Here is a 25,657-nt window from a genome sequence, read left to right on the forward strand (position 1 = left end):
ACAATTCAAATTCTTAAAAAAAAATTTAACTTAACTTGAAAAGTAATGTACATTTAGAAATTTATATAAGTATAAAAAATGTCGACAAATACCTTGCATTTTTTATTAAGTACTAGTTAAGAAAACTTTTCAAAACACACTTATCAACTACTTTTGTGTTTAATGAGCTATAAAATATAATATTAAAATGTATAAAATCTAGATTATGGATATGTCATAATGAGTATAAATAAATAATGCTTAGATAAGAATTTGGTAAAAATTAAATACACAAGACTTTTAATCATAAGTAAGTAAAGAGAAAACTTAAAACGATTAAAGGATACTACAAAAAAGTATATACATACAAGTTTTGAAACTATATAAGGGTAAACAATAATAATAAAAAAAGATACGAAAACGTTTGAATTAAAATATAGTTTTTTGATTTGAGTTAATGTAAATGATAAAAGGAATAAAGCTATAGTATTAAAGAATTAAAGTTTCAGAACAATTGCACTAAAATGTACTTGCGCAATTAAAAACCAGTATTTAAAGTAAACTAAAAAAATAAATAATTAAACCAAATTTAAATTAAAAATGAAAAACTATAACAGTTTGTACAAGTTAGTATTGTGAACTAACTTTTGTTTACAAAGCTTAGGCTTACACATTTTTATAAAAAGAGATTCTAAATAACTTAAATGATATAAGTTACGTTCTTAAGTCAAAATTGTAAGTTTGTTGTCATTATAATTTTTGGAGCATTCTGGGTGGTTAAGTAAGTGATCTCCGATTACAGAAATACTTTTGGTCGTTTTATTATCTCTATTGGCCATCCAATCTCTGAGGGATTTTGAAACGTGCTGATCCCTTTTCAGATGGAATCTCCGCGAAGTTCTTACAAGGTAGACACTTTTGAAGTGACACTCAAATTGATATATAACATTATTTTTTTCGGGATCGGGAGTAACGTCTTTAAATATTCCATTTAGAGGTTTTCTAGTGTAGTGATTAATTTGATGATTAACTGCTCCAACTGAACTATTGATTGTGTGTTTTAATTTATTTTCCAGGAACTTAGCTTCATTACCTAAATAGGGAAGTCTGAAGTAAACTGGGCACTTTTTTTGGCCTTGTTTTGCAGGACTAGTGAGTTTTGTGATGGTCTTGTCAATCGTTTGTTTAATAATATCCGTTGGGTAACCTAATGATCTGGATCTACTACTAACATTATCAATTTCTTCATTTAGTTTGACTTTTGAAAATATTTTATACGCTCGAAAAACTAAGCATGAAATAAAATTTATTTTTTGTGAAGTAGGACAAAAGGACTTCCATGCGATGTCCTATTTTTGTCCTACTTCACAAAAAAAAAAACACTTGGATTGAATTCAAAACGTTAAAGTTTGATAAAATAAGACTTATTCAGCATATCTTTTAACCAAGCTCGTTTAGTCAGAGTTTTCATGTACTTTATTTGTTTGGACTAATATAAATGAAAGTTTAACTAAAATAATTTACTCATCATGTATTTGAACTAAGTTTATTTAAATGTTAATGTACTTTAAAAACGCTTGTAGTAAAATTTACACCAAATGAATAAAACTAAAAATAGCTACTTGCTTTGTTTTATAAAGCAATTAAAAATTTAATCATACGATTGTATATTGTTTTTAACATAAATATGAAAACTCTTATTTTCTTACTTTATATTTTTTTCATTTTAAAGTAAGTTTTTAAATTCTATCAAACTAAGGGTTGTTTTTGTTTTACAGAATCAATCAATAGTGCTTACAGGTTGTAAACTATCAAAGTTTGATTGATTACCTATTGAAAATCGTATAATCTCTTTTTAAAAACTTTTATTTTTTTGTATATAATTTTAACCATACTTGCCAATGTAACGATCGAATTATAGTCTAAAACTGTTCAAACATGATTTATAATATTTTTTGATTAGGATTTGTTCTAAACGTGGTTATAAATGTTTTCAAAAGTTCTTCACACTGCACAGTAAATCTAGTGAAAAACTATTTGTTTGCAAACTAGAATATGAAAATGTTAGTTATTATTTCAAAAAAAACTTTGTCAAAGTTTATGTTAGATAAAACTTTATTTATTAAAACTTTATTATATTGACCAGACCAGACTTTGTAAAAAGGACTGTGATTAATTCTAAAAAATTCTTAGCATTTGGATTTGGAATTAATTAAAATATAAATCTAATTCCTTGTGCCAAAAATTTTTTAATAATGAACACTATGCTTTTTACCAAGTCTGATTTAGACGATTTCAAGTATTATTCTAGATACGTGATCACCTTTAATAAACTAAATACAATAGTAAGCTGATGTTTCGAAGACATTCAAAGTCAGATATTCGCGTTGTTGTACATTTATTTGCTTTAAATTTGTTTTTGTTATAATGTAATGGAGCTTATTATTTTTGTTTAAACTAGATAAAAATATCTTAAATGTTTCGTCTTGCTTTGATATGATTAGACACAAAAAAAAAACTTTTTTGACTTGAAAGTCCAACTATTTATATTCTTTTTTATTTTTTATAAAACAGACAAGTTTTTTTAAGTTTTAATGGAGATTACAACTCTTATTCAATTTAGAAAACAAAATCCTAAATGATTTTTTTTTGCTTTATAGATATGAAGTTTTTCGTTTAGATTAAACATTAACATAAAAAGGTAGTTTGTTAGATGTAAAACTTCAGTTAACTTCTTTTTTTATGTAAAACAAAAGAATTTGGTTTATGCAATATATAGAATTTGATTAAGTATTGTTTTTGAATTAGTAAGTACAATTTTACTTAAAAAATGTCCAATATAATCACTAAAGTTTTATTTTACTTATTTATTTATTATTAATTGTATATAATAGTATATTAATGATATAATAACTATTTTATTTTGTATATGCGTTGGCCACAAAGTTGATTCTTGATTTTTTGAAATTTTCAATTCTGAGAGATTTCAAAACTATCATAAGAATCCCTGCACCATCAGGCAAACATTTAATTATAATTTAAATATATTTTAATTTAATTGTATAAGTCTAAACATTTTCTTTAGTGAAATTTTAAATTTTATTGATTAAATTACTTGAAAAAATTATTTTTATCATAAATAGATATATCGATGTAAAGAGTTTAAAATTTAAAAGAAAAAATTGTATTTATTTCATCTATAACTCTATCTATACTAACATTTAAATCAAAATTGAAATTATCTTTATAAAAATTTATTCTAGTTTCAATTATTTTTTTATATTGTTTCCTGATAAAAAGGTTAATTTTTTATAAAGTAAGTAAGTTATGTCTGTAACAGTTAAAGAAATAAAAACATTTGTTTTTTAAACCTTTTGTTGGAAGAAAAAATCAAATATTTTGATATAGAATTTGTAAGTTATAGTTTTTTTCTGGTTCTTTTAGTTTTAATTTATCTAAATTTAATACAGTAAAACAAATTAAAAAGATATAATATTTTTATATCACTATTTGTATGTTTTTTATTATTTCTAAGCAGTAAAAAGCATTTTAAACACAGAGTTTTTCGGCTAAATATTGCGTAGTACGCACAATGCGTACTTAAATGGTAGTGCATACCTAAGAAATGCGTACTTAAGCGGCAAATTAAGAACAATAAAATATTTTGGACCCCATTTGAAAAATGTATAGACACGCCCCTGGTGCGTACCTCTTAAAAAGCGTGCCTTACCGATGTCTTTACTTTTTTTAAAGCAAATTGCAGAAATTTGGACCTGGTAGTAAATATTAATTGAATATCATATGAAATAAGATAAAGTTCCTGCAAATACAGTTAAATAATCTGTGCCCATTCAGTGCATGTAACCCTAATTAAAGCTGTTGTGTAAAAAAAATGGTAAAAAGTGCAGCTGAAAAAGAAGGTTGGTGTTAGTTAATTAAAAGCAAAATTATTAAAAATAAATAAGCGAAATAAAACTCTTAATAAAGTAATTTATAATAATAGATATCAAAATATCCACTTAAATAATTATTTATTAGTTTGGTATTTAATTATTTAATTGATGATATTAGAATTTTTGGTAATTACACGGATGATGTTGCACCAATATCAAACTGAAAATATATTATAATCATTTTTTTTAACCATAATTATAAGCTAAAAGTCAATGTTTTAAATCTAACATGTTTAATCCAAAAAGATACTTTGTTATAAGCAAGCTATATAAAATAAATACATAGTAAAAATTAAATATAATTAACATAAACTTTATTATTTAAATGACTTTATTGTAATAATTATAAATTATTCTATTGATATAATCGCTTTATATTGTCAAATAAAAGCGATTAAATATTTAAGTTTTGTTAGTTTATCATACTTAAATAAAATAGAACTTAATTATCTAATCTTTTAACACATAATATTTTAGCTGAAAAATATGGTTAAAAGAATTGAATTATATAATGTTTTCAGTTTGATATTGGTACAACATTATCCTAGGTAACAGGGACGTAGCTAGCTCAAAAAAGTTACAAATCTACAAAAATTTAAACATATGAAATGATGCGTGATAACGTCTTAGCGTGAACACAGCTACCTCTAATGTTATTGAATTTAATCTGAAACTCTGCAGTTATGTTAATACATTAAAAATGGAATTTTGAAGTACAAGTGATAAGTGTATACAAGGCAATTTATTTTTCTCCACACCCCCTATAACTCTTTATGTGTTAAAAAAAAATTAAGGATTTGAAAAAAACTCAGGGAAGTTTTAGTTAACTCAGGGAAGTTTCTGGTCACTCAGGGCAGATTTTTTGACTCAAAAATTGGTAATTTTAGGTCTTTAGCTAAAAAAATGAAGGACTTTTAGTTAGTTTCATCTATTTTTGAGGGAAAAAATCAATAAAAAAATGCTCTCTTTACTTTTGTATTGGAAACTTAATTAATGCAGAAGCATACACATACAACCTTCCTTTTATTATTAAAGAAGAAAAATGAGAATGAGGTATTAATAATTTGTGTTAGAAGAGAAATTTTTTTTTTTAAGATTTGAAAAAATACTCAGGGAAACTCAGGGAAATTTAAGGTAACTCAGGGAAAATTTTGGTCACTCAGGGAAGATTTTTTGGCTCAAAGAGTGGCAACCCTGTTAATACAAATAAGTCAAAATCACAAAAATCAATAAAAACTATGAAAAACTGACTTATAGGTTTTCATATAAAAACATTGTAAAACTATATAAGAACATTCTTTTTCCCCTTGCCTTTTTATTTTAGCAGTTTCCATTTACCTAAAAAGGTTAATTGCCTATACAAGATCTTAACTTCAAATTGTTGTATCACTTAACTTTATTGATAAACTTTTTTTTTAATTTTTAATGTTAATAGTTATTTAAGAAAATAAGTTATTAAAAAGTTCTTAATTAGGAGAGGTTATAAGGAGAAGGTTGATGATAGATGGAGATGGTTCTGGTGATGATAGAAGATTGACTGCTCTCATGAAAATGTACATCAAATACTGCAAATTAAAATCTCCTGACCAGTTAGACTTTGTTTTTTTAATTAAATCTTGTGAGGACAACCAATCTATTAAAAAAATTTAAATTTGTTTTTAATCAGTTTATATTTATAATTTAGTCATCTATTGCAAATCTACACACTTGTTTAGTTATGCATTTTAGAACTCTCAAAGTTTGCAAAAAAAAACCTTTATTATTGTATATATTGAGTTAACAATATATTTAATTTAATATATTTTCAGATAGTAAATCCTCTCTATATTTATTTAGACTTTGTATAGTTATGTTCCTTAATGGTTGGATAAATATTGAATTGTGCCTCAGTGTATTCAAATCTATGGCAGTGCTCTTTATATTTTGAATGTCTTAGCCTCTTTTAATACTTTTAGGTCAAACAAGGTACAAACTTCAATTCTTTACATTATTTATGGCATAAAGTTTCATTTTAACTCAATAGATCTTTTATTTTTAGTCAAAACTTTCATAATGATTACTTTTTATAATTAATGTAAATTTAATAGTATTGAAGCACAGATATTTGTATAAGCTCATAACTTTTCACTTGTGGTATAAGCACTTAAGCAATCATTATTTTAACTTTTATCAGAGTTTCTTCACACTCAGGACAACTTAAGATGTTTTGAAATGTTTTAGAACATCAGTATATAACTCAAGATGTTTTGAATTTGTTTTTTTTCAAACTGAGGCTAGTTCAGGGTAGTTTTAAGATCTCTAAAAGTATCAGGTCAGTTTTTTTCTGGATTTTGAACTATATTGAATATACATAATTTCTTTATTTTGTTATTTTATAACCAATTTTGTTGAAGAACTTTAATTTTATTGAATTTTTAAAGTTTTCAATTTTTTTAAGGTCTTGTAAAAATTCAGGATCTCTAAGGTCACTCAGGTCAGCTTTTGGTCACTCAAGACAGTTATTTTGACTCAAAGAGTAGCAACCCTGTTTTAGTGATCAATATACTTATAGTAATTTTATGCCAAAATAAATGAGCTTTAAGTTGCTAAAATCTACAATTAAAGACCCTAGCTTGATTTTATCATTTGTTTAGCAGATAAATTCCTTATGAAATTAAAGAGCATGTGTATTTTAACAGTTATACTGTTATATAAAGTTGAAAATCAAATCTTTTTAATCACAAATACATACAGAAACTTAATGTCTTTAAAACTTTCAACTAATTTTTTCAAATTTAAATTTTGTGTTTTCACTTTTTTAATCAAAAAGAAAATCTTTTGTAATGGTATATAAAGTTATACATCTTAAATTTTATAGTTTGTGATAAAAGTATATATAATTTGTCTTTAAAACATAGTTAAAAAATAAATCATTTATTATATTGAAAAGCTATTCATAAGTACAAATATATATTAGTATGTTATGTTTTATCAAAAATATATTAATTTAATTATCAATTTCAATTGATTCTTGTCACAAATATGTTTAATCATGTCTGTAAAAAAAGGGTCGCCATAAAATATTTAATCCTGGAAAAACCTGAAGTATAAGTAATTTTTACCACATGTAAACAATGAAATTATAATTAGATACAGAAAATCTATTATATAGAATAATTTTTTTAATCATTTATAGTTTAGTCTACTATAAAACACATTTAAAAAAGCACTACAATACATTTTTAATATTTTTATTTTATTTAAGACAGTTTTTTACCTTGAATTAAATTTTTTACTTAAAATAGACCAAAGAAAACTTGTAGTTTGAAATAGCTTAAAAGTTTTACAACCTTGAAGAAGTTCAGAAAACCAGGAAAAAATTTAAAAAATCTATGGCACATATGGTATATTACAAATCATTCTATTTGTGATTAAGAGAAATACCACAAAATAAGGGAAAAGTAAATTGTGCTGGAGATGCAATTTTTTTATTCAACTTAGGCTAGTTTATATTCACTAAGGTTTTTGTGCTTTTCTTGTTTTATTTATTAAAAACAACAATACAAGGTTGTCAAAAAACCTGGAATTTCAATATGACAATTTAGCTAAAAAAATCTGGAAAAACCTGAAGTCTACAAATATTAGGTTACTCCTAGCTCCAACTAGTTTATTTGAGAAATTAAAAAAAAAACCTGGAATTTTAAACAAAAGTTACTAAAAAACCTGGAAAAATCTTTACATGTTAAGTAGCAAATTTTTGATTTGACACAAAAAATCTATTGTATCGATAAATTTTTTTGCCATCATCAATTTTTTTTTTATTTGAAGAAGATTTAAGATATGTTTTCAAAGTATTTGTATCAGGGGTTCTTAATCTTTTATTCATATTTTACCTTTTTATGAATTGTAATTACCAAATTTACCCCAAACATACTTGATGGGTATGAGTCAAATATGCACAAAGGGTCACTTTTGCAAGGGTTGATTTTTATTTTATTAATTTTGTTTTTACTTTATTGTTTTAACTGTATTTAATTTGTACTTTTTACTTTAATCTTTCTATAAGGAACCTATTGAACTCTAACCCTAATATTTCAAAAACTAATTTAAAATTAACAAAACGGAAAAAGTAACTGCAAGTTAAATTAATGATCTTTAAAAGATCAATATGTAAAAAGTATTTTACTTCTTATATAACCTTTATGTGGTTTTTTGAAAAAAAACCTTAGTTTCTTATAGCTGTGGAAACCTTGGACTTTGTTTTGATGTGAAATCCATACATTGAATGTTTTCAAGTTTAAATAAAAATATTACTGAAAACAATATAATAAAAATAATTATATGAACAGCAACTTTTGTAAATTAGAAATCTAAAACTGAAAAATTTTAAGATACACTAAAAAATTATATCCTCTTAGATTTTTTAAGCTAGCTACCTAAAATTATCAGCAAACATTCCTAAACAGTTTTAAAAGTTCTGAATGTCAAAGTTTTTGATATTATAGACAAAATGTTTAATACTCAATATTTATTTTATTTAGCCACACTTTTTTTTTAATATTTTTTTTTACTGGTTGCTTGTTTTTCACATTTCTTTTACTTATATGTGTTTAAAACACACTCAGGGTTGCCACTCGGTCAGGAAAAGTCAGGAAAAATTAAAAAAATTGACAAAAGTCAGGAAAAAATTAGGGGTTTTGAAAAAAAGTCAGGAAATTTGATAAAATTTTAAAAAAAATCATATTTTATCAGTTTAAATTTACAAAATTCCTTGTTTTCCAAAGCCTTCAAATGGTAAAAATTAATAAAAAGTCCTTTATAGTCAGAAAAAAATTCCAAAATTTTCCTAGAAGTTTACAAAAATGTTTAGTTTTATTTCAAATGCCTTCATCTGGTATAAATTAGTAAAATATCCTTTATAAAACTGCAAAAATTTTCTATTAACATATTGAACAGCTTTATATAGTTTCAAGTGTTAGATTATGTATTTAGAATTAGTTTAATTTAAGATTTAGAAAAGTCAGGAAAACTTTGGTAAAAAGTCAGGAAAAAGTTAGGAAAAGTCAGGAAATTTTTCTCAGCTTGATCAGTGGCAACCATGCACACTATTACTTAATTAAATGCAATTATCAAATAAAATATGTAGTATTCATTTTGTTAAATAACTTTATATGAGCAAATTTGTGGGCCACTTATTTTCGAAACTCAAAAATAAAGATCATACAATTTTATCTTACAAAAGTTTGCATAATTTAATGTTGTTTCTACTGACTACATTAAGTTTTTGTTTTTGACAAATTCTACAAAAACTCAGAAATTTGCACAATAAACAATGCTACTGATTTAATTTTAAAGTTTTAGGATAATTGAGTCTACAAAAACCAAATTCAATTGCAATCTCATTTTGCTAACACTTTAAAAAAAGTTATTTGTGCAGCAATTTCTTTGGAACAAAATTTACCCCCTAAAACAAGAAAATTTACTTTAGGTGTAAAATTATCCATATTAAAGAATCACTGCTTTATACTATTTAACATAGTTTTTTTAACTAAAAGTAGACCCTAAAATGTATAGTTTTAAAAACCTGGAAGAAATTTAAAAAACTTGGAAAAAATTTGCCAAAAACATTTGGCATCCCTGTATAATAGTAATACTTGTATGTTAAGTTTACTTCAACTATATTGCAAATATTTTATATGTAAATTGTTTTATCAGACAGTTCCATCAAAAGATGATGTATTATCTTGCACAAAGTGAGTGTTCCATGAAAAAGTCTTCACTTGTTTGTAAGATGAATGTGGAACAAACGAAACTTTATCACAAATTAAAAGTAGTTTATACTTTAAAGAGAATAAATAAAAACAGTTTTTAAAGTTTATAGGGTTGCCAATAAACCTTGAATAGACTATTTAGGCAGAAAACTTGAAATTTTGAGCAAAAATCATTTAAACAAACTTGAAAGTTCTAGGTTTTTAAACAATTTTATATAAAAAGTAACTAATTTAGATTAGATAAGAATTAGATAGTTTTTATTCGTATACAGTTTTTTTGTTATTATTTACAATTTTATTTATTTATTGTGAAACACATTTAAAGTAGCAATACAGTATCTCTTCGATTTTTTTTTCTTAATTTAACACTGTTTTTTAGAGATAATTTAATTTTTTACTAAAAATGGACAAAAACTACGTACTTTTAAAAACCTGAAAATTTTGTTTTAAATTTTTGGTAACCCTGAGATTAGCATAGTTCCTTGAATAATATGTTGTACCTCAAAAACAATGACAATTTTTTAAACTTTTAGTTATAGCATAATGTGTTAAAATTTTAGTTCAGACATACAGTTTAGTTCAGTTTTTAATAGATATCTTCTAAATAAAATACTTTTATTTAGATTTTAAAACTTATGTGTAAAGGGATTAAATGAACTTGTTGGTAAAAAATAAAAAAGTACTGAATTAGAAACAGGGTTGCCACTTTACCTGGAATCCTGGAAAAACCTGGAATATGACAATTTAGGTAAAAAAACCTGGAATTTAAGAAATTTTGAAAAAAAACTGGAAAAACCTAAAATTTTTAAGAATTTTAACATGTTCAGTAGTAAAATTTTGGTTTGACCCAAAAAATTTATCATATAGATAAAAAAGTTTTGTGATTACCAAAAATTTTTTTACTTAAAAAACACATTTTAAGTAGCTGTATCTTATATCTTTTCAATCTTTTTATACTATTTAACACGGTTTCTTACCTTAAATTTAACTTTAAACTAAAAATAGACCCAAAAATGTGTACTTTTAAAAACCTGGAAGAAATTTGAAAAACCTAAAAAGTTTTTTTTTAATGAGTGGCAACCCTGTAAGAAACCATAAAACTTACTTAAAAAAAATTAAAATTTCACAGCAGTGCTTTATAAGATAGTTAAAAATTTTAAACTTTTATAAGTGCCTTAAAATTGAAGTTGCACTGTAAAAAGGGTGAAATAAGTTCTATTTTTGAAATTTCTTGTCAAATTTATCATATCTTTAAATACTATTTGGATTTTGATTGTAGTCTTTGATGTTTTTGAAACATGTAAAATTAAATCAAGTTTTTAAGATAAAAAATTATTTAATTATAAAACAACTTGATATGTTAATATTTTTTCTAAACCTTTTTTTTTTAATTTATATTTTTAAGTTAGGCTTAACCAGCGAATCTTAACCTTTTTTTCTTGTTTTATTGGAAGGTTATTACCAAATTTATCCTCTATGTCCAAAATAGCGTTTAATTTTGAGGAAAAAACTAGATTTTTTGAAGCTTGTTAAATACAAAAAATTGTAAAATTTTAATAATTTATTTAACTTTAAAAAAATTGCAGGTAAATACTAACTTAAAGATTGAAATACGATTAATAAATACTAAATTACGTAATATCTTGTAATAAAGAAAATTTACCCCTGGTTAAGAATCGCTGGGCTAAGTTATTACTTCAACAACTTAAAAATAAATTTCTCAACAAATTTTGCGTAGACATTGCTTCTTGTTACAAACTAAAATTGTCAACTTATGTAATTGTCATCATTAGAAAATTATTACTTTGAATTTAGACAAAAAGTAGCACTGTCTTTTATTTTAGTAACTACTGTCTGACTTTTAAACTAAAGAAATAACACAACAATTTCTTTCAAATTTTATTGTAAAGTTGTATAAACTCCCTTACATTGTGAAGTATACTAATTTAAACTAGTAAAATTTATAAAATATTTGAATAAGTTTCAAAGTTTTTTTCAAGTTTTTTAAAAGTGGTAACTTAAGTAACTCAAGGTTTTAGTCAGAGATCCTAAAAACAAATAAGATAAAAACTTAACTGTGTTAAAGGTTATCAGAGCGATTGCTGATTTAAAAATAATCAGCGTTTGTTTATCTATTAATTAAAAAGACTAAATAAGCTTATAGTGTACCCCAATTTTAAATGTTCTTATATATTTTATTTTCAATAAAGGCGGACCTGAACATTTTTAGTTTTTAAAGTTTTTTATGATTTATTTCATATCTAATAAGCCTATTTTTGTCTTAAGATCTAAGCTTAAATAGCTTTTATTTTATAGAGCTTTATTATTTGTAGTATGTAAGATAACCGAAAAAACTTATTCTTAACTTCTTATTTGACAAGTTCTTTAGTTATTCGAACTTAAATATTTATATATATATATATATATATATAACAAATAATACTATACAATACAAATATAATTAGTAAATAAGTATTTTTTTTAATGCTCATGACATCAGGAGGAGATAGACTTACTAGTTGTTGAAGCTGGCAAAGAAATAGATGAGTACAAGCAAGATCTAGAAAAAGCAAAAAAAGTGAGAGCTAACAGAGAAGCATACGATTTGCAAGCTTCATTTGCTTTAAAGCAACCAGATAGACTTACTACATTCAAGTTTGTATTTTACTTTTTCTTATACTTTTATACCTAGACTTTAAAATAGTTTGTCCTTAAACTGATAGTTCTAGAAATTCTAAAAAACTAAGATTATATAAAAATACAAAATAGCGTTATCAATGGTTTATATATTTAGAGTAATTAGTTATTTTGAGAATTGAATTTTTTTTTTTCATGTACTGATAAAGTACACATTAAAGAGTTAATATTTTTTTTATTTTAGTAGTTTTTTATTAAAAGATTATTTATTGACAAAATGTCATTTAGTTTCTAAAACTTTTTTAAAACTTCTTCTTTAAAGTTTAATTTCATATATTTCATAAGTTTGGTTTAAAAATTTACTTGTTTAAAATATTTTAATTACTTTTTTATAACTTTTACAATCGTTAAACTTTAACAGAATTATATACAATTTTTGTAGTTTTTAAGGATTCATCAGCATACAACTTAAAAAAAAATACCTACTATTTTTATACCGCACAGTATTTTTTTTTTGTAAACTGTTTTTGTAGAATAAAGCCTATACTTTTTGTTGTTTTATTTAAGCTTACTTTTGCTTTACATTTAATTGTAAATCATTTTTTATTTTTTGCTTTTTAATAATTAGAAACTAGCCTATAATTTCAATGATAAATTAGACAAAATAGAAAGTTTTTTAAAAGGTATCTATAAAAATCTTTTAAGTTTATATTTAGCTTTTTCTCATTTAAGAATATATTGTAAAATTTTAATTATTGCTGTTTTGCAAATTTTTTGTCATCATGTAAATATAGTTATAGGAAAGCATTTAATTTTAAATTATTTATTGCCAAGAGTATGAAAATGTAATTATTTTTTTGATTATGTTTGTCACAATCTGGAATATTATATCTTTTAATATTTTTTCAATAATACATCAAATCTTTTAGTAAATAAATTGGGGCCCAACATTTTGTTTTACAAAAATTAACATAGGACCTTATATTAAAGCTAAAGCTTTATACTTTAAGATACTTTTCACAAAATAGAAAAATATTAATTAAATTCTGAGATATCGTCCAGTTTTGTCAAAAGTTACCGATACAAACTTTTGGAAGAAAATTTTACCTTTGCCAATTTTCTTCTCTGAAAACCTATCTTCTTAATTTTTGACCAATTAACATCAAATCACCAGAAAATATTCCTTGCATTAAAAGAAAATATTGTATTGTAACTAAAAAAAATTAAGAATTTTATGATAAAAAAAATCAATTTTCTTTTATGAATAACAAAATATTACTCAAGATAAAAATAAGTACTACGATAGAACTGCTTTGCTTATTATTTAGTTAAGATTAAACTGAAAAGTTTCAGAATTATTGCTTAAAAACTGTAGGGGAAGATAGATTTTTGTAACTTAATGCAACTTTCTTATTCTCTTCCATCGTTTTAATGTTAATTGTTTGAATATTGAATGTTGAGGTTTACAAAATGAGCTCAATCAATGAAGCGTGTAATTGCACAAAAATATTACGAAGGTATAGATTTTATTATTATTATTAGATATAGAGCTTGTATTGAGGTTATTGCTAATAGTTATTATTATACATTTTTTAGAGCTGCATGTTATTTATTTTTGTATGTTTATTATTTAAATAAACGATACTTAAGTGTTTTAGAGTTCTTTAAATGTTTTATAGCTCACATTATTTTTAGTTTTAATACATTTTTCACTTAAATTGTTAATAATTTTTTTTTATTCCAAGTTATTTATAAAAGTATCTTATATTTTTGAAACAGTATTGTTATAAAAGTGTTCTGTATTTCTTTTTTATAATAGATAGGTTACTCAATTAAAAATAGCACCTAGTAAATAAATAAGGTAGAAATAAATTTTGATGAGTAGTACCAATAAATTGAGTGTACCACAATCCATACCTTTTATTTTTAATGAAATTGTTTTTTTTTGCTATTTTACTTTGATCATTTTATAAGGAACTTATTGAGCTCTCTGACTTTATACTCTCGTATCTTAAAAATAAATTTGAGTTTGACAAAACGGTAAAATGCAACTGTTACTTAAAGATCTTTAAAGTAACATCAACATGTAAAAAAGTTCTTTACCTCTTATGGCTTTAATTTAGGTTATTTATATTTAAAATTTTTTTTTTATATGTTTGAGAGATATACGGTCTAAATTACGAGTTTTTTATAATAAGAAAATAATAACAAATTTATTATTATAGAAAACCTTTTTTAGAACTAGTAATACCTCATCTATCCTTACAGTGAATTGTTTTATATACAAAATGTATGAAAACTTCCAACAAAAGTTAAAGATAATAAAATTAGTAAAATATTTTATTATATTTAAGATAAAATTTGTATTAGATATTGTGGTAAGAAAAATAATTAAAAGAAAAATTCAATAGTAGATGTAAAAAATAATTTATAAAAAATTATTAAATAATATATTACTGAATAATATTTTTATAGACAAATTGAATATTTGAAGAACGAATTGAAGTCTTTAGGTGAAGAAGAATGCAACCTTGCAAAAAAATTGGAGCTTAGGAAAAAACAATGTCACAACTTGATAACAAGTATTAAACAGATGAAAAATACTTTAGAACTAGGTATGTTACTATTTTGCAGTAATAGTTTTAAGAAGTTTATAGTATATAACAGTGGTCTGCAGCCTGATCAAAATCTGTGTACACTAAAATGCAAAAAAAAAATTTGTGCACCCCAAGATCTTATTTTCATAAGCGCCTCTAGTGATGGGACTACGTGAACTTTTACTTCACTAAAACTTCTCTTTAAGCAAAATTCTGGCTACATGACAATTAAAAATTCTTTTAAAAATAACTAAGAGATTATATCTTAAAAAAATGAAAAAATGTTTTGTACTTTAAAAAAAAAAAACGTTTGTTGGTCTTATCAATATTTACAGACCTTTTTTTTTCGAAGTTTTTATTTAACTACAAAAATTCAAAAACTACTATAAATAACTTTATTTGTAAGCTTTTTTCATCCATATCTCAAAAACATTCAAAATTCTGCAAAAATAAAAAAAACGTGTAGATATTTAAAAGACCTACATACGTATATACTTTTTTTTTGTTCAATATATACACTACTTTTGAAGTTAAGGTCCTTTGGATATCTTTTAAGTACTAGAATTGTCCGAATTTAATTTGTCATGCACCCAAAATTCTTGAGGTTTTATGTAATGAGATATATTTTCATAGAACCCAATAAGTTTTAACTCCTATTTAAAAATGTCATAACTAAGTTTATATTTACATGCAAACCTTTTAATAACTGGAGCTGGAATTTATTGTTTGATACTAATTTTAATGAACCTTTCTATTTGGTGTACCATATTTCCACAATGATATTTTAGTTATATAGCCCCGTCTTACATTATTATTAATTGAACACATCTCCGCAGTCACTACAAAATCCCTAGTACAGTACTCTATTTTTTATTTATTTAATATTAACTACATACATGATATTAAACAAACAGACAAACGATAACAAAAAAACGAGTTAAAAACAGCTAAATTAAAAGTAATGTTTTTTATATCTTGTTGCTTTCCCTATAGCTGGAACAGTTTCTTTCATAGACTGAATTTTTGCACTTCACGAAGTTCAGGGTTGTATCTGATTTTCACTTTGTTTTCTTATAAAAATTGTTACATATAACTACTATATTTTTGGTTTTCAACTAGGCTTAGTAATTTAATTTAGAATTTGTCACTCTTTCAATTAAAAAATCTTGATTGACCATAACACAGTTTGAAATTCTTTAATCTATTTTACATTACGAAATATATATTTATTTGACTAAAACTAATAACAAATTAATAGATAGGTTACTCAATTAAAAATAGCACCTAGTAAATAAATAAGGTAGAAATAAATTTTGATGAGTAGTACCAATAAATTGAGTGTACCACAATCCATACCTTTTATTTTTAATGAAATTGTTTTTTTTTGCTATTTTACTTTGATCATTTTATAAGGAACTTATTGAGCTCTCTGACTTTATACTCTCGTATCTTAAAAATAAATTTGAGTTTGACAAAACGGTAAAATGCAACTGTTACTTAAAGATCTTTAAAGTAACATCAACATGTAAAAAAGTTCTTTACCTCTTATGGCTTTAATTTAGGTTATTTATATTTAAAATTTTTTTTTAATATGTTTGAGAGATATACGGTCTAAATTACGAGTTTTTTATAATAAGAAAATAATAACAAATTTATTATTATAGAAAACCTTTTTTAGAACTAGTAATACCTCATCTATCCTTACAGTGAATTGTTTTATATACAAAATGTATGAAAACTTCCAACAAAAGTTAAAGATAATAAAATTAGTAAAATATATGAGGTTAAATAAATGAATTATCAATTAACTCTACAAATAGTCAGTTGAAAAAATTGCCTAAGAATCACAAAAACATCAAACTAGTTTAAATTTTTCAAAAAAAAAAGTTCAAACAAACATGTGTCAGCATAAGTATTTCAAAAAAAAATTACTTTGCCAAAGTTGACCAAATTTTTAAAAATAGCATAAGAGTTATCCAGAGTAGTTTTAGTGTGTAAAATCCAGTTTTTTAAACAACTAAAGCCATAACTGATTTCTAATCTAATTAATCGATATCAAAAAAAAAAACTATTTAGCATAAAAAATTGTGCTGATTTTAACTTTTTGTTTCTATAAAATTTTAAATAATAACATTTAAATGAAATAAATAGTTTAAAATTGGTATTTTAAAGTAAATTAGATATCTTACTGTAAATATTTAAAACTATTATTGTGTTATATTTTTTAATTTAGCCTAGTTCAATAAAAGAAGTTAAATAAAAATCAGAGTTCTAGTAAGTGAAAGATGTAAAATGCAAAATAAAAAGTTTAAAGGACAATCAATAATTTGCAATAAAAATGAATTTAATTATTTTAAGACCAGGGTTGCTTCTTTTTGAAACATAACTAAAACAGAAAAAAACTAAATTAATATTTCACAAATGATAAATTGTTAATTTTTAGTATAAAATTATACATTATTAAAATTCAATACAAACTTTTTAGTCTATTTTAAGTATGTTTGTTAAACATGAAGTAAGATTGACATCTTCAGGGTTGCCACTCGGTCAGGAAAAGTCAGGAAATCAGGAAAAGTCAGGAAAAATTTTAAAAAATGACAAAAGTCAGGAAAAGTCAGGAAAAAATGGGGGGTTTTGAAAAAAAGTCAGTAAAAGTCAGGAAATTTGATAAAATAAATAAAAAAAAGTCAGATTTTGTCAGTTTAAATTTACAAAATTCCTTGTTTTCCAAAGCCTTCAAATGGTAAAAATTAATTAAAAGTCCTTTAAAGCCAGAAAAAAAATCCAAAATTTTCCTAGAAATTTACACAAATATTTAATTTTATTTCCAATGCCTTCATCTGGTATAAATTAGTAAAATATCCTTTATAAAACTGCAAAAATTTTCTCAAAACATATTGAACATCTTTTAATAGTTTAAAGTGTTAGATTATGTATTTTAGAATAAGTTCAATTTAAGAGTTTGATTTAGAAAAGTCAGGAAAATTTTGGTAAAAAGTCAGGAAAAGTCAGGAAATTTTTCTCTGCTTGATCAGTGGCAACCATGCATCTTTAAAACACATTCTAAAACTCTTCTAATCAAATTATTAAAATTGTTGTCTTAACATATTTCATAAATAAAATAATTGAGATCCCTAGTTGTTAAGTTCGCTTTTCTTAATACTATAACAAAATCAGCCTGAGTAACAAGTATTAGCAGGGTTTGTTACTCTTTCAGTAAAAAAAAATATCCTGACCCTTGAGTTTTTGAAATGTTTTTAAAACATCATATATTAATATTCAATATAAATAAAGTTTAAAATAAAAAATCAGGTTATTGAACAAATATAGATAATTGAAGCTACAACAAAGAATTTTCATTAAGTCAAATAAAAAACATTTGAATAAGTATCAAAAAAAAATTATCCTGAGAATTAAAAAAAATTATACTGTTCTGATTTGTACTAAGTGTGTGGGACTCTGCATGAGTTACAAAAAACTAGCTCTGGTCATCTTGAGTTTAATAAAGAAAAGAGAAAGCCCAAGCTCAAAAGTAGCAGTATAGTTAAAGTAACATTTTAATAAAAAAGAATTAAGATCTAGATAAAACATTCAAAATTTCAAAAAAAAAATTACTCATTCCGAGATTTTACACAAATACCAAAACTAGACTACCTTTTGCAAGAAAAAAAAAACATGCTTAGTAAGACTGTATTTCTAGAAAAGTATTTTAGGTGTGTGGCAACCTTGAATCATACCAAAACCTAGAACTGGTTATTAAAAGGGATGCATCTTTTTAAAGCAAAAATCTTTGTTGAGTTTAAAAAACATCTATCCTGAGTTACATCAAACTAGTGAAGTCATCTTTATTTGTGAAAAAAAAACTAAAAACATATTAAAAGACAAATTAAAAATTCAAAAATGAACAGTTATCTTTTTTTTGTTAAAGTAACAAATCAAAATAGTTATAAAATAAAGATAGTCTTAGAGAATAAATTTTTCAAAATTTTAAATTTTATAAATTTAAGTAACAAGTAATTTATTAAAAAGTATACCTAACTAGCCTGAAATTTACAATAGAACCCCAGAGAAATATTAGCCAGCATGAGATTTTCAAAAAACTTGTATAAAATTCAAACTAGTCTCTGTGTGTGGCAACTTAATGTTAATTTAAGCCTATAATTTCTGTAAATTACTTAATGTTTTTATATGTACTATTTGATTATGGATAAAAGTATAATAATGGTTTTAACTATAGTTATTTAAAAGTTAAAACCGTTACTTAAAATGTATTCATTACTACTGATATGCATATCTTTAAAGAGAATTGTAAATATACTTAAAATATTTTTATCTTAATTAAAGTATTTTTTATTAAACATAAATTCTTAAATTTTGCTGTAAATATAAAAATTAGCTTTAAATTTTTATTATTATTGAACTAAAAATATCATTATCTTGTAAATATCTTTATAGGAATAATTGTTAAGTTTAAAACGTAGGTTATATTGATAATTTTAATTTAAAAAAGGGATCTTTCTTCATTAAACAAAATATTGTAATTTACTAATTTTAATAGTAAAAAGGAAAACACTAACCTATTTCATATAACCATGATCGTAGCTTGATGACAGCTTCCTCCCGTATCAGTCAATGGAGTTCACAAGAGCTTAGGACATTCTCTCTATTTTTTCAGGTGCAGGCTGTTTCCTCAGTGTTTGTATAAGGAATGATATGTGATTTTTAATACCAAAATAGATCATGAGAGTAAAATGGCCAATAAACTGAAAGCTAAATTAAACACCACAGCTAGATTTAACTTGATAATTGAGCTATGTCGCTTAAACTTAAACTAAAACTTAAAAAATCCCAGAAAACGTTTATCGTTGCAAGGGGTAGAGTTTGAGACTGATGTTTTTTTACCATAAAAAAAAACTAAACATATATGTTAATAAGACAAAAAAAATTGTGTTATCTCAAAATTTTGTGTAACCCAAAAGTTTCGTGCACCCCAAAAAAAATAATTCGTGAACACTAGTGTGCACCAGTATACACCTTGCCGACCACTGGTATATAACATTAAATACATTCACCTCTCGCGAATCTACGCATTCGTTTGGTTACGCACTCTCGTTTAGTTACGCATTTTAGAATTTTCAAAAAAGAAAAACAAAAAAACAGTTGAAATATTCTTTAAGATTGAAATTTTTGTATGTACTGAATTAGTAATATATTATTTTTTATATTGATCTGATGAAACGTGTTAAACGTTGAAACTTTTACTATCACTGTTACCTTGACCTTTACCTTTGGTCAGTAACTTGTTTTTTCTTATTTTTATTTTATTTTTGAGTTTTTTTTCTTGTGCAAAAATGTAACTTGTGCAAAATTAACCCTTGGTACACAATCGTCTTTGTGCAATTTTGTTCCCTCGTGCAATTTTGTTCTCGTGCAATTTAGACCCGTTCCTGAAAAACTGATATACAGCATTACTTCAAAACACAGTTAAGTTATTAGAATCAGTTAAGTCATATAAAATTCTTATTCTTTCAGCGTCAGCTGCCGCTTTACCACGCACTCGACATCTTCTGAACCGTTCCCTCCCATCAACGGCTAACAAATGTCGTTGCTGCTTCCTCTTCGTCTTGACTGTTCCCTTCTTTCACTGCATTCAAGTGTTGCGCTGCGTGCTCACGATTGAAGTTCAGGATTACTAACTAAGAAAGCATAGTTTAGATACCAACCAAACAACGAAACTTTCAAATAACTTTTTAAGGTAGAAATTTACAATTAACACAACGAAAAATTGATAAAAAATTGTATCTGTGCAATTTTAAATTCATCATTATTTAAGTAAATAACTCTTCTAATTTTATATAGCTAATTAAAGGTTAACTAAAAAAAGCATCTTTGTCATTTAACTATTACAAAAAAATTTTAGGGTGAACAAAGCTACTACAATGAAAAAAGATAAAAAATCAAAGTTTATGAAAAAAAAAAAAATTAATTTCTTAAAAAAACTTGTCTAAAAACAAAAAATAGTTAGAAATTTAAAGAATTCTGTAAAAACATAAAATTTGATGGAAACATTTTTTTAATTGGGCACAACTTTTACAAGGTATTTTATTAAGCAACTTAGAATAATTTAAATTAAAAAAAAAGGCTCAAAGTTAAGTAAAAAAATTCCTTTTCTGCAAGAACACTTAAGAAACTCTTTTTTTGAAAAATTTTAAGTAAACTACCATTCAAAAAAATGCAGTATTATAAAATCACTAGAAGAAACAAAGCTGCTATAGCTTCTTACCCCATTTGTTTTTTTAAAAACATAAAAGTTTTCAATAATAAAAAAAAAATTCAAAAGATCAAAATAACTAAACTAACAGGAAAATTTAGTCTCATTAAACAGTCAAATATTTTTTTAACCTGAGACTGATTCTTTTCCGATCATTTTCTAAGCAACTAAACTTTTAGATGGTTAAACTATGAGAAGCTCATATTTGTCTGAAAACTTCCTTAAAGTTTAATTTTGTTGACTTAACCATGAAACTAATCTTCACTATCTGAACTGTCTGCATAATTAATAGTATTTTTTTCCCTTTCTCAGGTTGTATGGTCTGTTTTTTTCATTATTGATGTCACATGAGTCTTTTCGTGGAATAAAAACTTTTACATTTCTAAGTGAAACTTTTTCAACTCAGTTTTTTTTTTAAATAAGCATACTTTGCTTAAGTATGGCGCATGATACAGGGTGCTTGATTTCTTCTTGTTTGCTCGTTTGAGCCAATCTTTTTCGCAGGTGAAAAGCGTTGGCTCATAGTAGACACCATTGTCATTGTATTTCCTGCTTTTCTTTCCAATATTTGACATCATATTCAAGAAAAGCCGCATGTCAGCTTCAGGATAGTTTACCATCTCTCCATGAGCTTTGTCCAGGTAGATTTACTAACGCTCTAAATACGTATTGTAATGGTGTGAAGGGGGTCCTTTTTATAGGCGTGTTATTGATAGCTACTGTTATGAAAGGCAACCTTAATGCCCAGTTTGTTTTGACCATCTCAGGGCGTAGAGCTTGATTTATAACGCGATGCTGGCGCTCAATGAACCCATTTGTTTAGGGGCTGTAGGGTGTTGTTGTCCGATGATCAATTCCTAGTTGTTTGCAAGCTACTTCAAGTAAATTGTTCTTGACTTCTCCCCAATTGTCACTAATAACAACCTGTGGAATCCCAAAGTATCCACAACTGTGTTAAATGAATGCATTTCTGACAGTCTCTGCTCGTTTGTTTGGAATTGGTATTGTTACCAGATAGCATGTACCCCGGTCCTTCATGGTGAGAACATACTTGTGATTCTCTAAAGTTACATCCATTGGACCAACTGTATCAATGTGGACAAACTGAAAGCGTTCTGTTCGCTGAGGAGAAAAACAATTTTTGGTTTATTGTTGCGGATTACTTTAACAGCTTGGCACTCAACCACAGAATCTTGGATCGCCGTTGGTTTTTGGAGTTTGAATAGTAAAATATTTATAATTGTATATGTTGGACAGATTCCTTCGCACACTTAGTAGCATGATAGTTTTTTTAACCTCATGACAATTTATATTCTTATAAAAAATTTAGGGGCTATATCTCAAAAACTAGGTTAAATTTACTTGAAAATAGAAAAATTTCCTAAGGTTTTATCATCCTGATGGTAAATTAAACTTAAAAAAAAAATTTTAAATAATAATTGACAATAACTTGGAGTAATAAGAGTTTTAAAAAACAGAATTTTAATTGACATAATTCTAGTCGTCGTGTACTTAATTTGATAAACTACACCATTCAATTTTTGGCGTTTTAACAATATTGCTATAATTACACAAATACTGTTATAGAAAGGTTTTGTAAGTATTTATATACCATTTGCAACTAAGAATATGAATTTAGCTTTATCATTTTCTTTTTAGCTTTTACTTCAAAAGCGTTTTCAAAGTTTCTTTTTCAAATGATAAATAAATTTAAAAAATATATAACTAGTAGACAGTTTAAAATAATAAGTTTAAAGTTTTATGAATATAGAATTAAAACATATACGAGTTTTAGAAAAAAGCAAACAAAATTTAAGTAAAGATATGTTAGTTTAAAAGTTGTCAATAGCTTTGCTTTTCGATTAAAATTTTAAGCTGTTAGTCTGCTCTTTTTTTTTTAGTTTTAGTCAGCCTGTATTAACTTAAAAAATATAGCTGGTTAAAAAAACAATGAAAAAAATGTCTAAATTCGTAAAACAAAACTCTTTTGCAAAAATTCCTATATTAAAACAATTCAATTCTGCTGAAAAAACCATAATTATAGAAAAATATAGAACATTCTTATTTTAAATAAATTCAATGAGAAATAAAATTCAAATTTAATAAAAAAATATAATTTCAAATATGTTAATACACATACAAATATGTTAATAATAATGAATATACTTAATATATTTTTTTCATTCCTAAAGTATATTTTATATTCGTACAAATACTTTATGAGTATTCTTCAACAAAATTTTCAGTAAAATCATCTAGAGCAAGGTTTCCTAAACTAATTTTCATAGTCATCCCCTTTATTAGTTAAGTACCAATTTTATATTTTATCTCTAACAAGTTTTTACTCCTTGATATCGCCCACTTTAATAAACCGTAGTTTAAATCTAACAAAGTATAAAATGTTCAAAAGCAAGCTAAAATTAGTAATTTGAAACTAAAAAATTAAATTCTATGACTACCTGAAGTTTCAAAATTGCCCCCTATTCGCTCCTTTACTTGTTTTTGCCCTGCAACTTACTAAAATCACTAAAATAGGACATAATCGCTCCTTTTAGAATCCCGGATCTATTGTGTTCATGGTTTGTTATAAAAACAATTAGTGAGTTCAATGTTTTGATATTTAATAATAAAGGCTAGGTATTAAGACATTTTATGTTGTATCACTGCTATGGCTTAAAAAGATTCTTATGAGTATGACAGAATTTTAAACGACCTAGATTAAGAAATAAGTTAAGGTTATTTACTTTTGTCTAACGTTTAGTTTTAAAATAAAAAGAAAAGAAAAAAGTACTTTAAAAACCTTTGATAAAATCAGAAATCTGATGTGAATCTAGAAAATATGAAAGAACATGATAAAACTCTGAGAAATTTTTCAAAAAACTGATGGTCAATTTTTATATATTCAAATAAAAACCAAAAAAAAAATAATAAAATAATGCTTAATTTTACATATTGTATTACTGTTCAGTTCATGTGAAAAAAAAAGTAAGTGTATTTAATTTAATATCATTAAGTAATTTAAATAAGTCATTTCAAAGTAAAACTGTTAACAGAGACAAAGTCAGAGCAAGGAGAACAAGTCTTCCGTAATGATAATATGGAATTATAGAATTAGCAAAGAAGTTTTCAAATTGTAGAAGGAAATTTGTTTTGATAATTGGTTTAACAGATGATTAATGAAAACATTTAAATTACACTTTTAAGGCAACAGATGACCTTGTTTTTTTTTGCTTTTAAAGTGCAGTGTATGCATTTGAATATTTAATGTAAGTATTTCGCAACAAAAAAGTTATAATTCAGTTAATTAAGTTTTTTATTTGATTAATTCGAAATAAATTTTTATTTAAATATTTTTGTGGTATAGAATACCAAAATCGGCTATACATGCTGGGCTAAAAAGATTATTTGTGTACAGAATACACACTAAATACAAATCATCTACTATAAGTTCACGATATTAAAACAAAGAAAAACACTTTCATGCAGAAAAAACAAATAACTATTATCCAATTTGATTTCTTCGCCTACAAGGGTTTCCAAAAAACCTGAAGTTAAAAAATTTTTGATAAAAACATAAATTTTGATCAAAAATCACCTAAAATTTTTACTAATTTTGAGCTATTTTTACGTTAAAATTAACGAATTTCGATAAGATGTTTTTGTATCATTTATATTTTTTGATTGAAAAACACTTTTAAAGTAGCTTTATAGTATCTTTTTAATGTTATTATGCTATTTAAGACAGTTTTTTTCAACTTAAGTTTAATTTTTTATTAAAAATGGAACAAAAAATTTGTTTTCAAATACCTGGAAGAAATTTACAAAAAACCTTTGGAAACCCTGTTAAAGTAGTGCTTTTCTCAGTTTTTTGTAAACAGAAGATAACCATTTTCAGGGTAATTAGGAAATTCCTTCCATTTATTAATCCTGATATTTAACAAAAACTCGACCAAGCATGCGCTAGCTGAGGGTAAAGTGCATAGTTGAGAAACAGTTAATGTTTTGTTGTATCTATGTACAATTAACTATTATCTCGATTATAGTTCTCTAAATTGTAAATAAATTAGCACAGTTGTTAAAGAACTCTGTGCGCTTTAACTGTAAATAATTTTAGATAGTGTAAACTAGGTTTGGCAACTTACAGCTTTCAACATAATTTTTAGCTGAATAAAAAATTGTGCTAAACAGATATTAGAATTTTTTTAAATAACTACTTTCAATCCTGCACTAAATTTTATTTTTAGTGCCCATAAGTGCTAATCTGAACATTTCTAAATTAATTTGAACTATATTTTCATAGTACAACTTGATAAAATTACTTCACGAATTTTTTAGCATGTTCGTCTTGCAAAAGAATTTTTCTGGTATATCACAATCGTTTACTAGAAAAGTTTCCCCAAACCTAGTGTAAACTTTCACCTAATTAACTCAATTTTTTATTGAACTATTTATTTTTTAACAGAAATGTTT

The 25,657-nt window shown here is 24.6% G+C and overlaps 1 protein-coding gene across 1 annotated transcript; it reads left to right on the plus strand.

Annotated features, from left to right (window-relative positions):
* The first annotated feature begins 3,853 nt into the window (after positions 1 to 3,853).
* Positions 3,854 to 24,799, plus strand: LOC145831521 (THO complex subunit 7 homolog). Its single transcript, XM_082938800.1, has 6 exons — positions 3,854 to 3,899; positions 5,407 to 5,521; positions 9,627 to 9,741; positions 12,183 to 12,337; positions 14,795 to 14,934; positions 24,241 to 24,799. Exons 1-6 carry the CDS (start codon positions 3,872 to 3,874, stop codon positions 24,294 to 24,296), a joined length of 609 nt encoding a protein of 202 aa, XP_082794926.1. The 5' UTR covers positions 3,854 to 3,871; the 3' UTR covers positions 24,297 to 24,799.
* Positions 24,800 to 25,657: the final 858 nt, after the last annotated feature.

This window comes from Thalia democratica, chromosome 3 (genome assembly GCF_965202585.1).
Source record: "Thalia democratica chromosome 3, ktThaDemo2.hap1.1, whole genome shotgun sequence".
In the NCBI taxonomy this organism is placed as follows: domain Eukaryota; kingdom Metazoa; phylum Chordata; class Thaliacea; order Salpida; family Salpidae; genus Thalia; species Thalia democratica.